Consider the following 15514-nt stretch of genomic DNA (forward strand, 5'->3'; position numbering starts at 1 on the left):
TTATTAATTCTAATGTTTTAAAGAATTCCTTAGGATTTTCTATATGTAAGACCATGTCATCTGCAAATAGTTTTACTTCTATCTTTACACTTTGGATGCTTTTTGTTCGTTTTGTGCCTCATTTCCTGGCTAGCACCTCCAGGGTAATGTTGAATAGAAGTTGCAAAAGCAAACACTCTTGTCTTAGCTCTGATTTTAGAGAGAAAGCTACACAGGCATTGACTCCACCATGATCAAAGAATACATCTTGTTGGGCTGGGGTTGTGGTTCAGTGATAGAGCACTTGCCTGGCATGTGTGAGGCCCTGGGTTCGATCCTCAGCACTTCATATAAATAAACAAACAAATAAATAAATAAAATAAAGGTCCATTGACAACTAAAAAAATATTAAAAACAAACAAAAAAAGGAATACACTATGCAGTTTCAGTCATCTTGCATGTTTTTGTTTGCTGCAGTGCTGGGGAGGAGCCCAGGGCCTCCCATGTGCTCAGCAGGCACTTTGCCACTAAGCTGCACTCCCAGCCCCGTTGTTTGCTAATTTTTGTTTTTGAAATGGGGTCTTACTGTGCCACCCAGGTTCCAACTTGCCATCCTACCTCAGCCTCCCAAGTATCTGGGGTCATAGGCTCATGCCACTGTGCCAATTTATTATTTTTCATGGCCAGGAGTTAGTCTGTGTTGGTGTATGGACCATGGGCACATGTAGAGTGTTGTGCTGCTGGTGTCCTACGTCTTGATAGTGGCTGGGCAGATTAGGTTCACACATCTGCTGATGGTTCCACCAGCACGCTAACACAACGGTGTTAGGGTTGGAGTTGGGCTCAGTGGCAAAGCCCTTAGGGCCTTGAATGCTCAAGGGTCTGGGTTCCAATCCCAGCGTGTCGAGTGGGAGGGAGATTTGCTCTCCTTTCGGTTCTGCCAGTCTTCGTATCAGTTTGCAGCTGTTGGGTAAATATGTAATATCTTCTCAGTGGACTGACCTTTTTTCATTATGTGATGTCCCTCTCCATCCCTATAACTGCCTTTGTTCTGAAGTCTCGTCTGCTACTAACATAGCCACTTTCTTTTGATGGTTTGCAAAATGTATTTTCCTATCCTTTTACTTTCAGCATGCCTATATTGTCAAATTCGAAGTTAGTTTCCTGTAGGCAGTGTACATTTGTCATTTCATCCACTCTGCCATCCCTTTTAGTGGGCATAATAAACCACTTAGATTTAATGTACTTAGTGATATTTTAGGGCTTAAGGCTCTCATTTTATTTTTGTTTTGTTTTCTGCCACTATTTTTGAACATTTTTGAGAATTCCATTTTTATTTAATAGTATTTTGAGCATATTTCTTATTTTTTTAGTGATTGCTCTAAGAGTTACATCAGTATACTGTTACCAGTATTTTAAAATCATACAGTTCTTGTGAAGTTTAGAAACCCTCTCTACATCCTTTATTCTCACCCATTTATAAAATAATCTAAAAATATTTTCTCTACATAAAGAACCATGTCAGATGTCATACTTTCTTGCTTCAACCATCAACTGTAATTTAGAAAACTTGCCTCATATGCACAAGGCCCTGGGTTCAAGTTCCAGTACCACAAAAAATAAATTTAAAAACGCAAGAATATGTATTTTTTCAGTTTTATTCTTTCTCTTGCTCTTCCTTCCTGATGTTCCAAGTTTTGTTTTAGTTTTCCCTTTGTTTAGAGAAGGTTTTTTTTTTTTTTTTTTTTTTTTTTTTTTTTTTTTAACCAGGATTGCCCAGTTCTTTTTAAAAATATTCTATTTAGAGACATTCTATTTAGAGACAGGATCTCACTGAGTTGCTTAGAGCCTCACTACGTTGCGAGGCTGTCTTTGAACTTGAGATCCTGACTCAGTCTCCCAAACCCCTGGGATTACAGGTGTGCGCCACTGCACCCGGCTTTTCTTTAGAGAAACCTTATAAAAAAGTCATTCTCTTAGGGCAGAATTTGTGAAAACAAAATCTGAAAATGTCTGAATTTCCCCTGTGATTCCTGAAGGATATTTTTGCTGGATATAGAATTTTTGATTGACAACTCCTCTTTGACTACTTGAAAAATGTGCCACTTCTAGATTTGTGAGAAATCTGTTATTAAAAATTATTTTTTTCCATGGGGCTGGGGTTGTGGCTCAGTGGTAGCATGCCTGTCTAGCATGCATGAGGCACTGGGTTTGATCCCTCAGCACCACATATAAATCAATCAATCAATAAAGGTCCATCAACAACTTAAAAACTATTTTTTTAAAATTGTTTTTTCCACATAGGAAGATCTTTGCATTTTGAGATGCTTTGGTCTAGATTGCAGAAGTATGCTTGGTACAAACTGGTTTTTTTTGGGGGGCGGGCAGGGGAGGGTTCACCAAGCTTCTTGAATCTGCAAATTTGTATCTTTTGTCATCTCTGGGGAGTTTACAGTCTGGGGCGCTAGTAACACAGATTTTGGATTATTTTGTTAGAGTATCATAGGTCCCTAAGTTTTTTTTTGTACTAGAGATTGAATACAGGGTGCTTAACCAAGGGGTTTGTCTCCCAAACCCTTTTGTTTTTGGAGACAGGGTGAAGCCAAGTTGCTTTAGGCCTCAATTGCTGAGGCTGAGCTCAAACTTGCAATCTTCCTGTCTCAGCCTCTTGAGCTGCTGGGATTACAGGAATGTGTCAGGAAGCCCAGCTTGAGGTTCATTTAAAAAAAAAAAATCTTTCTCTTGTGTTCAGATTGGGGAATTTCTAGTTTTATCTTGAAGTTCACTGATTCTTTCCTATCTCATTGTTTTTTGTCATCTTTAAATGGTTGTGTTTATCTCTTTACTGAGACTTTGTTCTTAAGTATGATTCAAGTGTATTCATAATTGCTTATTGAAGCAATTTGATAGTTGCTTTCTAATGTCTTATCACCATGGTGTTGATGTCCATCGATCATCTTCTGATTCAAGGTGAGATTTACCTGGTTCTCAGTATGTATGATTTTCAATTGAAACATGGACTTTAGATCATTACCTACTCTGGATCTTATTTAAATCTTGTTACAACACACCTCCTCTGACACTGCTCTCAGGGTTGGAAAGGCAGCAGCTACTGCCAGGTATGGGAAATTGGTATCTGCTGACACCTAAGAAGGGAGGGTCTCCTTGCTACTGCTAGGTGGGGCCAGCTCATCATCCCTCTACTGTGGCCAACTCTCTGAGGAACCTCATTTCTCCGTCATGTGGACTCCACAGACCACCACCACCACAATCTACAGTTCCCCACTCAGCAGGGGTCTCAGGGTGCAACCAGTGCAGTCTGGTGAAGATGGACATCGATGGTCCCAGCCCGACCTTTGCTGGTGCAGGTGGGGCTGCAGTTCCTCCCGGGCACCAGGCTGGAGTGTTTAATCCTGGCTAGACGGAGCATTTCTCTGAGCCCTTATTATTTTTTTTCTTGGTGGGTGGGTCCTGTACCTGTTGGCATTTCCAAGTTAGCAGAAAGAAAACCCAGGAAACCCAGTGCTAGTCAGGGTCCTGAAGTCCTTAAGTCCCCAGCCTATGTGCCTTCTCTTCATCTTTTCATATACACCGGAGTTGAAAAACATGAGCCACCTTAATTATTTGTTTCATATAATTCCCAGGGTTGTTTTTAGTGGGGAGGATATGGATATCTTATCCATTTTTAATAATTTCTTCTTTTCTAATGCCACAGTTTACCTAAGAGGTAAGTTATACCCATGAGTGTAACCGGCAAAGGTCCTTCGCCTGCTTCCCTTGTTCCTCTTAACTGCTGGAGTAGCTGGTGCTTCACAGATGTCACTACTCACATTCTCAGCTGTGGACTGAGGTTCAGTGAGTCCTGAGTAATGCCCAAGCTGGAGAGCAGTAGAGAGGTCCCATTAAAGTCACTAAGCACATCTTTTAAGAGATTACAACTTAAAGGTAGGAATAACAAACGTTTATTCAGAAATGGATAAGTAATACAGTCACCTCCATCCCTCAATGCCTCTTCCTCGCCTTCTGAACAAGAGACACTTGATGAGCAATGTAAGGGAGTGGGAGGTAGAGGACATAAGGGTTGGCCCACCACCTTCTCTTCCTTGTTCCCAAGATGACACCCTGTACAGCAGGGGAGGCAAACAGGTCCCTTCCTGTTCTCAACATGCCATGTGGCCAGGAGGCTGGGGCTGGACTCATGAAATCTGTGTTAACCAAAGCACACCTGTCTTGGGAATGGGAGGGTAAAGCCACCTTGGGCAGGCAGAGTGTTTACCATCCCTACTCTCAGCACAGTCCAAGCTGTTCCCAGTATCTGAGAAGTCAGATCCTAGTGCCTTCTGGGTGCTTTACTGGGCCAGAAAGGGTAAAGTGTAGGAGGAATGTCTTCCAGCTGCTAAAGAGAAATAAGTTTGTACCCATTTGAAGGGGTAAGAGAAGAAAAGCAGCATTGTTCAAAGAATAGGAAAGGAGAGCACCAGCAGGCACCTTTCCTGGATTCCCTGGCCTGGGCAACCTCAGAACTGGAGGACTAAAGCTGGATTCAACCTTTGGATCCTTCTTGCTTGAAAGATCTAACTGTGGGAAGGTGAGTGTCTAGGTTTTCTTCACCGGGCTGACCCTGAACAAGGCTTAACTGGCTTGTGGTCCCTTTCCCTCCTGGGCTTGTGCTTTTCATAGCATGTGCTACTGATTTTGTACAGCACCCAGAATCCTGTCCTGCAACCTGCTCCAGCTCCAACAAGCCAACAGGGCCTGCTCAATGACAGCTGCCCTGGCATTCTGACAGTGAAACTATATTCTACAGTTTTGCCCCAAATGTCCGGGAGCATGCTGGAGAAACAGTCCACCAGCTTGCCTGGCAGGATTGCCCTTCTCTCCTGACCTACCTTCTTGACCTCCATCTCCCCAACTGCCAAGGCAGGAAAATACCCCTCTGATCATGGCCAGGCATGTTTCCCACAACAGTGGGGACAATGCCCCTTGGTGGCAGCTGGATATATGTATCTGCCATCCATGACTGCTGTCCTATAGACAAGTGAGGACAGAAAGGAAGAGCCAGAAGTCAACATCTCCCATTCAAAATAACCTCCCAAACCCACAGTACTACAGGAGGCAGAGCCTTTGAAAGGCCCAACCAACTGACAGCTGGCCCTTGCCCAAAACAAGGGTGGGATGACTACCAAGCCAGGTGAGAACTGAGAGGGCTGAAATGCAATCCCCCAAGCAGTGACGCAGACAGCAGACCGCTGGGGTAGGGTATTTGGCCTTCCTCATAGAGAAAGGGAAACATGAATTCTGGGAATTTACCAGAGGTTGCCTGACACAGTGCGGGGCCTCAAAACCAACAGCTGGGGTGGCACTGTTCCGAGCAGAGTAGCACCTCAGCCTGCCCTTGCCACGGGGCCCTCTGTCGACAGGGAGTCAGGCCGGTGACCTGATTCCCCCTGCGCCCCACACATCTCACTGATCCGCGGGTGAACAGCCCTGCTCTCAAGCTGACCTGGCTCCCGTCGACACAGGAGTTCCCATACTCTACTTTGTTTGAAAAGCTTGAAAAACAGAAAGGGAAGGCAATCCCTCAGCCCCTGGACAAAGCAGTGTCTTTTAAACAGCCCCATTCTGTATCCCAAGGGGCCCAAGAAAGTCACCCAGGGAACTCAGTGCACCAGTTCTAGGTAAAGAATCAGCTTGGGGCCGAGGGAGGAGGAAGGTACACTCAGATACACACGCCTACCTGGGTGATGAGGTGGAAGGCAGAGGGAACACACTACAGAACATTAACATACAGAAGAGCACAGGGTAGGACACGACACAGAGAGGCGGGCCTGTCCAGTGAGGAAGCTCCACCCCTGGCGACCCTGCCCACACTCAGGGGGCTTCAGTCCAACGGCCCATTGGTCACAAGTTTTGCCTTGGGAAAACAGAGCCACCCTCCTCTGCCCCACTTCCGGCTGCCTAACTTTCTTGCTCAAAGTTTAATTTTGAATTCTGTGGGCTGTGTGGTCACAGAGGCCCCTGACGACTTGAAGAGTGCCTTCAGGATGGTGTCGGGGTCCACTTCGGCAGGAGGGTTGGAAGAGGGGGCAGAATTCACCCTTCGAGGCAGCTCGCTCTCCTTTTTCACTGAGGGGCTGTCACTCAGCCGCCTGTAGAGAGCAGAGCAGAGTCAAAATCCCACCAGGTTTTCCACGATGGGGAGGGCCGCTGTGAACTGGGCACTGCGGCTAGGCTCTCCTTATCCCTTTGTCATGTCACTGGCAGCAAACCTATCCCGTTTCTTATTTGCTGCGAGAAAAATGCAGTGCAGCTGCTGAGTTCTGGAGTTTTAAGCTCAGGAAACACTGCTCCTCCCTCCTGGATGGCAACACAAACTCCTAAGTAGCAATTCATTAACTAAGGATTCCCAAGCTCAGCAGGTCACCGAACCCTAAAAAACACATTTGGAACACAATGTTTCTGGAACACAGTTTTAGAAACTTGTCAAAATCACACCCTCATTACCAGGTTCAAATCCCAGCCTTTCTAAATCAGTTTATTTCAGGCCTGCCCTGCTGCACTATCCACTCACCTGGGCAAGTCTAACCTCCTCCCTGCACATCTGTTTCCTTACTAGAAAAAGATGTCCTGTCAGCCCCAACATTTTATGCATCTTGGACTCCAAGAGAGTCTGAGGGTGGGCCATGTGTGCATAACAAAACAGAGCAGTGCTGGTGCTGGTGCAGTGCAGTCCAACACTAGGAGTACGCTTTTCTTCACTTGGAAGATACACAGTTACAAGGGGGACAGGGTACAAGTGGCCTGAGTGCTCCAATTTCCTCTCAGCTGTTTCTACGGTCGGAGACAATGTCATAATGCTAGCCCCTCCAGGGTCATGATGAGACAAATGGTGGGAAATGAGATAAGCCACTTGGTTCCAATTTCAGCACCCTGGCTAACCATCTGTTAGCATCAGAACAGAGGAAATGGATAAAGGCTGGAGGAAAGCTGTGACGTGGCACAAAAGAGGCAGCCATGCAGGGCAAACAAGCAGAAAAGTCTTGCCTCACCCCCCAGTCTCCCTGCCTCTGGAACTTACAGTAGGATGGGCTGGTCTGAGGTGATAACGTTTCCATTCATGTGGAGGTTGCACTTCATTGGCTGCCCTGAAAAACCAAAGAAAAGGCTCTGCCATGAGACCTCAGCTTCGCACAAAAGGATGAGAACAGTCGCCTCCACCACCAAAGGTAAAGCACTCACCACTGGCAGCTCTGGCTCCATAGCTGGGAGAAGCTGCCAGGTTTCAGACAAATCTCTGCTATGGTTTGGATATGTTCTGCCCTCCAAAGGTTCACATGTTGGAAGCATGATTCCCAATGTGGCAATGTTGAGAAGCAGTGGCACCTTTAAGAGGTGGAGTCTCAGGGAGCTAGCTGGCCATTAGGGGTGGACCCAGGAAATGGTCAGATTATCATAGTTCCCAAGGGACCCCAGCTGCTCTTCACCATGATGAAATGATGAAACAAACCTTTTTAAGTTTTTGAGAGTCTCACTATGTTGCCAGGCTTGCCTCAAATTCTACCTGCCTCAGCTTCCCCAGTAGCTGGGACACCAGGCATGTGCCACTGTGCCTGACTTCCTCCACATGCTTTTAGTTATTTGCCTTCATCACCAGTTTTAGAGGTCACAACGCTAAGCAGCATACTCCCCGCATCAGCTCTAGACAACACTCCAGATGTCAGGATCACCGTGGTGAGAGTTGCCTCAGCTGTTTTTCAGCAGTCTGGAGGTAGGTCAAACCAGTTGAATGAAAACACCAATCCTCTGCTTGGATTGCACAGTGTCTGATGAGTGATTGGCTGACATTACAGGTCTAAAAAGCACCCCTCAGATCCTACTACAGTCACCATTTTCTTATAAGTACCGTGTGCCAACAGATTGTGCCACTGGAGCTCCAAATGGCACCATTTTCTGAATATATGCCCTATGAGAACCATGTTTAATTATGCACACAGAGAACACTGATTACTCTTCCTTAACTCCACTCGCCTTTGCCTATACCTGCTTCCCTAAATACCCCTAAACCCTATCTTCAGACAGGTGCTAGGAGCCTCGCTCTCTAGTCTCCACACTTGATTGGCTTGTAAGTAAATTGTTTTTCTTTTCCGAAATTCATCATTTCACTGAGTACATACTGTGCAATGGGCTAAATATGCTTGGTTTAGTAACAATGAAGTAGCAGAGCCACACGGATGCCAGCAGCATGCCCCTGAACCTCCAGAACTGTGAGCTACACAAACCTGTTTTTTTTTTTTTTAATTTTTTTTAGCTGTAGATGGATACAATACCTTTATTTTATTTTATTCATTTTATGTGGTGCTGAGGATTGAACCCAGTGTCTCCCATGCGTGAGGCAAGCTCTACCACTGAGCTACAATTCCAGCCCCAAATCTGTTTTCTTTATAAACTACCCAACCTCCAGTATTTTGCTAAAGCAACAGAGAACTGACATACACACAGACACTAAGAAAATCCCAGGGAGCAAGGAAAACTCAGCAACGAGTACATCGAGAAGCAAAGAGATAAGTCCTGCTTCATGCATGAAAATGAGAAATTCTTCAGTGAAAAGCCATCCAAACTTGTCTGTGAAGCACATAAGAAAAAATATATGTGCATAGGCTGGGGATATATAGCTCAGTTGGTAGAGTGCTTGTCTGCTATGCACAAGGCCCTGGGTTCAATCTCCAGCGGTACTGCAAAAAAAAAAAAAAAAGGGAGGCTCTCCCCATCCATGAAGGATTAAGTGCTATGATGGCTGTGCTCCCACTACCTATAAGATGTGATGTGTCACAGTGATGGCCTAAGAAGAGGAAAAGTGAGCTATACAGGAGTAACATTTCACTAATTAGAATTGTCAGTATTAATCTGAGAAGTTCTGATTATTCACAATGTACACTGTAGATCCCTGAGCAACTATGAAGAAAATGACTCAAAACACACACTGAAAAGCTCATTAAATGAATTAAAAAGAGATGAATAGAAAAAAAGAAACCTGAGCATATAAAATAATATGAATATACACATTACATATATGTATATGTATGTATATAATATGTATACTATATGCATGTTATTTTATATGCATACAAAAAAACCACATATGTAAATAAAACCCCTGGGGGCTGGGGTTGTCGCTCAATGGTAGAGCGCTTGCCCAGCATGTGTGAGAGCCTGGCTTTGATCCTAAGCACCAGATAAAAATAAATAAATAACAAAGTTATTGTGTCTGTCTCCGACTAAAAAAATTTTTAAATAAATAAATAAATAAAACCTCTGAAGAACTATGAAGATAATTATTCAAAATATATTCTGAAAAACTCATTAAAGTAATTTAAAAAGAGATGTCTATAAAAACACATTAAAAAATTAAATATTAGATGTATATAAAAATATACATATGTGAGGTAGTACACACTTATAATTCTAGTTACTCAGGAAGCTGAGGCAGGACGATCCCAAGTTTGAGGCCAGCCCCAGCAACTTAGCAATATCTTGTCTTAAAAATAAAAAAATAAAAAGGGTTGCAGATTTTGCTCAGTGGTGGAAAGCCTGAGTTCAAATCCAGTACTGAAAATTAAAAAAGCGAACAAACAAACAAACAAACAAAAAAAAAAAAAAAAAAAAGAAAGCCACAGAAGAAAAAATAAATAAAAGAAATGGTAGATATAAACTCAATTATCAGTAACATCAAATGTGGCTGGATCAAATAACCCAATTAAAAAAGCAAAATTATCTGCCTGGATTAGAAACACACCAAACTATGGGCAAACCTCATTTTGTTGTACTTTATTGCACTCTGTAGATATCTATTTTTTACAAATTGGAAGTTCACAGCAGCTCTGTTTTGAGGTGTTTTTTTTTTTTTTAAGAGGGGGGTGTTGGGTACCAGAAATTGAACACAGGGGCACTTAACCACTGAGTCACATCCCCTTTTTATTTTGAGACAGGGTCTCACTAAGTTGCATAAGGGCTGCACTAGGTTGCTGGCTTTGGACTGCAATCTTCCTGCCTCAGCCTCCCAAGTGCCTGGGACTACAAGTGTGTACACTGGCTACTCTGAGCTATTCTATCAGTGACACTTTTCCAATAGCATGTGCTCACATTTTGGTAATTCTCACAGTATTTCAAGCTTTTTCATTATTGTTATATTTGTTAAGGTGATCTGTGCTTAGTGATCTTTTATTGTAACGGTTTTGGGATGTCATAAGACAGTGAACTTAATAAAATTTATGGGTTCTGATTACTCCATCAACCCACTGTTCCCCCATCTCCCTCGCTCTCCTCTGGCCTCCCCATTCCCTGAAATAGAATACTAAAATAAAATCAATTAATAATCCTATAATGACCTTTAGGAGAGTAAAAGAAGGGTCTCCAAATCAAAAAAGTTAACAATGATGAAACTTATTGTGGAAGGCATGTTTAAAGTCAAGAGAGGTCAAAAGTTGCACCAACTGTTAGCCAAGCTGTGAATGAAAAGTCCTTGAAGGACATTAAAAGTACTACTCCAGTGAACACACAAAAGACAAAGAAAGCAAAATTGCCTTGTTGCTGATATGGAGCCAGTTTTAGTGGTCTGAACAGAGATTAAACCAGCCACGACATTCTTTTAAGCCACAATTTCATCCAGAGCAAGGCCCTAATTCTCTTCAGTCCTATGAGGGTTGAGAGACATAAGAATATGAAAAGCATGTACCTAGCAGAGGCTAAGTTATGAGATTTAAGCAAAGAAGTCATCTCTATAACATAAAGGTCCAAGGTGAAGCAGCAAGTGCTGATGGAGAAGCTGTGGCAAGTTATCCAGAAGACAAAGTCACAACCTGGTGAAGGCAGCGCTACTAAACAACAGATTTCCAATGTAGCAGAAATATCATCTGATTAGAATACGATACCTACAACTTTCATAACCAGAGTGAAGTCAATGCCTGACTCCAGAGCTTTAATGGACAGGCTGAGTCTTTTGTTATGGGTTAATGCAGCTGGTGAAGGTAAAGCCAATGTTCCCTTACCATTCTGAAAATCCTATGACCCTAAGTATCCTAAATCTACTATACTTGTGCTCCTTAAGTGAGTGGAAAACCAAAGCTGGAGGCTATCCCACCTGTTTCCAGCATGGTTTATTGCACGTTTTAGGCTCTCTGTTGTAACCTACTGCTCAGGAAAGGAAAAAAAAAAAAAGATTCTCTAGAATCCCTTCAGAATATTATTTCTCATTAACAAAGTGCTTGATCACCTAAGAGCCCTGCTGGAGAGGTAAAATGAGATTAATTCATGCCTCCTAATATAATATCCATTCTGAAGCTCATGGATCAAGGAGTAATTTTTACTTAAAATCTTATTATTTGCCAGGTATGGTGGCGCACACCTGTAATCCCAGCAGCTCGGGAGGCTGAGGCAGGAGGATCACGAGTTCAAAGCCAGCCTCAGCAATGGTGAAACGCTAAGCAACTCAGTGAGACCCTGTCGCTAAATAAAATACAAAAGTGGGCTGGGGATGGGGCTCAGTGGTCAAGTGCCCTTGAATTCAATCCCTGGTATCAAAAACAAAACAAATAAACCAAAAAACCCAACTTATTATTTAATAAATACATTTCATAAGGCTACTACTGTCATAGTGATTGCTGATGGATCCGGGAACAGTAAACTAAAAATCTGGAAAGGATTCACTATTGTAGATGTCACTGAGAACATTCATATTCACAAGAAGGTCAAAATATTAACATTGTCAGGTGTATGGAACAAGGTGATTCCAGTCCTCATGTATGACTGAGGGGGGTTCAAGGTTTCCGTTGGAAGAAGGAGCTGTAGATGTGGGAAAAGTAAGAGAACCAGAATTAGAAGTGGTGCCTGAAGATGTGTCTGAACTGCTGCCCTCTCATGAAAACTGTTTAACCGGGCAGGGTTGCTTGTTACAGACCCACGAGGAAAGCAGTGTCATGAGAGGGAAGCTACTCCTGGTAAGATGCTGTGAACATCGCTGAAGTGACAACAAAGGATTGAGAATATTACACAAACTTAGTTGTTAAAGCAGCAACTTGCAGCTAAGCATGCACTCTACCACTGAGCTACACCCCTCCCCTGACTCTTAATTTTGAAAGAAGTTCTACTATGGATAAAACGTTACTGAACAGCATTGTGTGCTACAGAGAAATCTTTTTTGTGAAAGAAAGAGTCCATGTGGTAAACTCCATTGTTGTTTTACTTGAAGAAACCGACACTGCAACCTCAGTTTTCAGCAACCATCAATCTCAAGGCAAGACCCTCCCCCAGCAAAAAGATTACAGCTCATTAAAAGCTCAGATGATGACTGTTAACATGTTTTAAGCTATAGAGTATTTTAAAATCAAGGTATGTACATTTTTTAGACATAATGCAACTGCACACTAGACTACAGTGCAGCATAAACCTAACTTTCATATACACTGAGAAATGAAAAAATTCCTGTGATTCACTTTATTACAATTGTCTGAAAGGAATCCTATAATACCTGACCCTTTAATATCTCCAAGGTATGCTTATACATGCTTTTTTAAAAAATATATTTTTAGATGTTGATGGACCTTTATTTTATTCATTTATTTATATGCAGTGCTGAGAATCAAACCCAGTGCCTCACACATACTAGGCAAGTGCTCTACCACCGAGCCACAGCCCAGCCCCTATACATGCTCTTTACAGGAGATATGCTTCACCTTCAAAGATATAGAAAGGTTGAAAGTATGGAGAAAGATGTATCACTCAAACAGCAATCATTAAGAGACAGAGGTAGCAATACTAATACAAGACAAAACAAACTTCAAAACAAACAAGTCATGAGCACCAGGCGAGGTGGTGCACGCCCGCAATCCCAGCAGCTCGGGAAGCTAAAGCAGGAGGATTTGAGTTCAAACCCAGCCTCAGCAACTTAGCAAGGCCTTAAGCAACTCAGCGAGACACTGTCTAAATTAAAAAAATTTAAAATAAGGGCTGGGGATGTTAGGAGCAATAACAAGGACATTGGTTAAGTTGATTAGGAAGAAAACAACTGTAATATAAATGCAACTAACAACAATACAAAGACAGAAGTGAAAGGAAATGCATACAAATAAGTTAAAAATTTCAATACTTCACTCTCAGTAATGAACAGAACCAGGCAGATCAACAACAAAATGGAAGCCCTAACCAACATTATAGAATAACTAGACACAATAGGCATCTCTATAAAGCACTCCAACCAACTACAGGGAAACACATATTCTCTTTATTCATGGAACAGAAAAAAATTTGGGTATGGAAATTAAACTAAATAATCCTAAATAACAAATGGGTCAAATAAAACACAAGAGAAATTAGAAAATTCTCCAAAAATAAAGACATGACATACCAAAACTTATAAATTATAGTAAAAGCAATGCTCAGAGGGATACATAGCTGTAAATGCTTATATTTAAAAGAAGGCATGGGAAAAACCCTACCGAGTGCAAGAAATTACTAGTGAATCATTTACCTGTTAAGGGACTTACATTGAGAATATAAAAAGAATTTTTGCTACTCAATAATAAAAATGAACCCAACTGAGCCAGGTGCAGTGGCACACGCCTGTAATCCCAGCAGCTCAGGAGGCTGAGGCAGGAGGATCACAAGTTCGAAGCCAGTCTCAGCAATTTAGCAAGGCCTCAAGCAAGTTAGCAAAACCCTGTCTCAAAATAAAAAATAAAAAGGGCTGGCACTGTGGCTCCGTGGTTAAGCACCTCTGGGTTTAATCCCTAGTACCCCTCTCCACCAAAAAACCCCCATACACAAACAAACCCTAACTAGGCCAGGTGCAGTAGTACACGCCTATAATTCTAACAACTCATAAGGCTGATGCAGGATTGCAAGAATGAGGCCAGCATCAGCAACTAATGAGATCCTATCTCCAAATAAAAAATAAAAAGGGCAGGGATGTAGCTCAGTGGTGCAGTGCCCCCGGGTTCAACCCCAGTTAAAAAAAAAAAAAAAAAAAAAAAAATCAAAGAATGGGCAAAGATTCTGAAGAGACATTTCTCCAAAGATACACAAGTGGACAATAAGCACATGAAAAGATGCTAACATCATTAGCCACCAGGGAAATGCATATGAAAATCTCACTAGCTGTGTTTTTAATAGTCTCTGCTTCCCTACTTCTAGCACAGGGCCTTGGGCCAGAATTGGTACTCGATAAATACGGAAAGAACAAATGAGTGGAAAAGGAGTATGGCAGACAGAGCTCTGCCCTACATGCTATGCTGAGGTGAAGAAAGTGAAAGTTCACTCACCAGGAGCAGAGCTCACCAGGTGACAACATTTAGACAATGCTCCAGGCCTCTGAGGAACCTGTATTCTAGCAGTGAGCAGTCCAACACTGGGAAAGGAAGGTTGTGGCTCTTGGTTTCCCTGTAAGGCCCAGTATGAGAACCATCCATAGAGAAATGGTGTTTTAGGGCTGGGGAGATAGCTCAGTCAGTAGAGTGCTTGCCTTGCAAGCACAAGGCCCTGTGTTCCATCCCCAGCACCGCAAAAAAAAAAAAAAAAAAAAAATGGAGAAATGGTGTTCTCCTTCTCGCTGGACTTCAGTTTGAACTCAAACTCACCAAGAACCCACAGCTCTGCACTATACAGAGACTGTATCCCCGCCTGTGCTGGTGCATGGAGGCTCCATCCTGACTGTCCCAAGATGTCTTTCTACCCATCTCGGATGAAGGCTAACCCCAGAAGGTCTGCAGCCCGACAGCAAGAGGGAGGACTAGGAGGGTAAGGTGGCTGTTTTCTCCCCAACTTACCATCCAGACACCGGTTGTTGTACTTCTTGTATGCAGTGATGGCATCGTCCTTCTTCACAAAGACTACCTCCGCTACCCCAGGATGCACCAGCCGAGCCCGCTTGAGGGCTCCACATACACAGAAAAGCTCCTGCAAAGAAGAGAAGGGGTTGGGGAAGAATTTGTGACTGCCTGTCATTCATCAGCTCCAAGGGCTCTGGGCTGACTGTGTTGTAGCTGAATATGCACAAGACTTCAGGAAGGCTCCGTTTTAGGTGGTGTTAAGACACAGGTCTCCAACTCAGGAACAGATGAGGGACAAGCTGTGTGGCAGTGAGAAGGGAGGTCTGGGTTTGTAAGCCTGCAGTACCCGTGACGTCTCACCAAGTCACTGCTAAGGTTCCCACTTCCCCAATATGGACAACACAGAATTTGAGAGCTGTCATGAGAATGGACATGCAGGCCTACCAAAAGGAGAGCCGCTAATATATTACCTGTGAACCTGTTAGAACTACCAATTCAAGATTCCACCACGGTGATGACTATCCCTAGGCCAAATGGATCAAGGCATTTCCCAAGACGAGGAACTTTGAGGGTTAAACCCAGAAGAAGAATCCCTAGCAAAACCAGGGCAGTTGGTCACCATAAGTCACACGAATGGGACTCTGTTTTCTATTAGCTATGTAACTGCCGGCAAATTTCATAACTTCCCTGAAGCTATTTCCTCTTCTAAAAACAAG

At 43.0% G+C, this 15514-nt stretch overlaps 1 protein-coding gene across 4 annotated transcripts in view; it reads right to left on the reverse strand.

Moving 5' to 3' along the window:
• Positions 1-3924: 3924 nt before the first annotated feature.
• Poldip3 (DNA polymerase delta interacting protein 3) overlaps positions 3925-15514 on the reverse strand; it is a 31394-nt gene continuing 19804 nt past the window's right edge. For all 4 annotated transcript variants that reach the window (XM_047550537.1, XM_047550535.1, XM_047550536.1 and 1 more), the window contains 3 exons: positions 14796-14925; positions 7058-7124; positions 3925-6128 (listed from right to left, as the gene is read on the reverse strand). In XM_047550537.1, coding sequence (XP_047406493.1) covers positions 5951-6128; positions 7058-7124; positions 14796-14925 — 375 coding nt within the window. In that variant the 3' untranslated portion in view covers positions 3925-5950. The remainder of the gene's footprint in view (positions 6129-7057; positions 7125-14795; positions 14926-15514) is intronic.

This window comes from Sciurus carolinensis, chromosome 4 (genome assembly GCF_902686445.1).
Source record: "Sciurus carolinensis chromosome 4, mSciCar1.2, whole genome shotgun sequence".
Classification (NCBI taxonomy): Eukaryota; Metazoa; Chordata; class Mammalia; order Rodentia; family Sciuridae; genus Sciurus; species Sciurus carolinensis.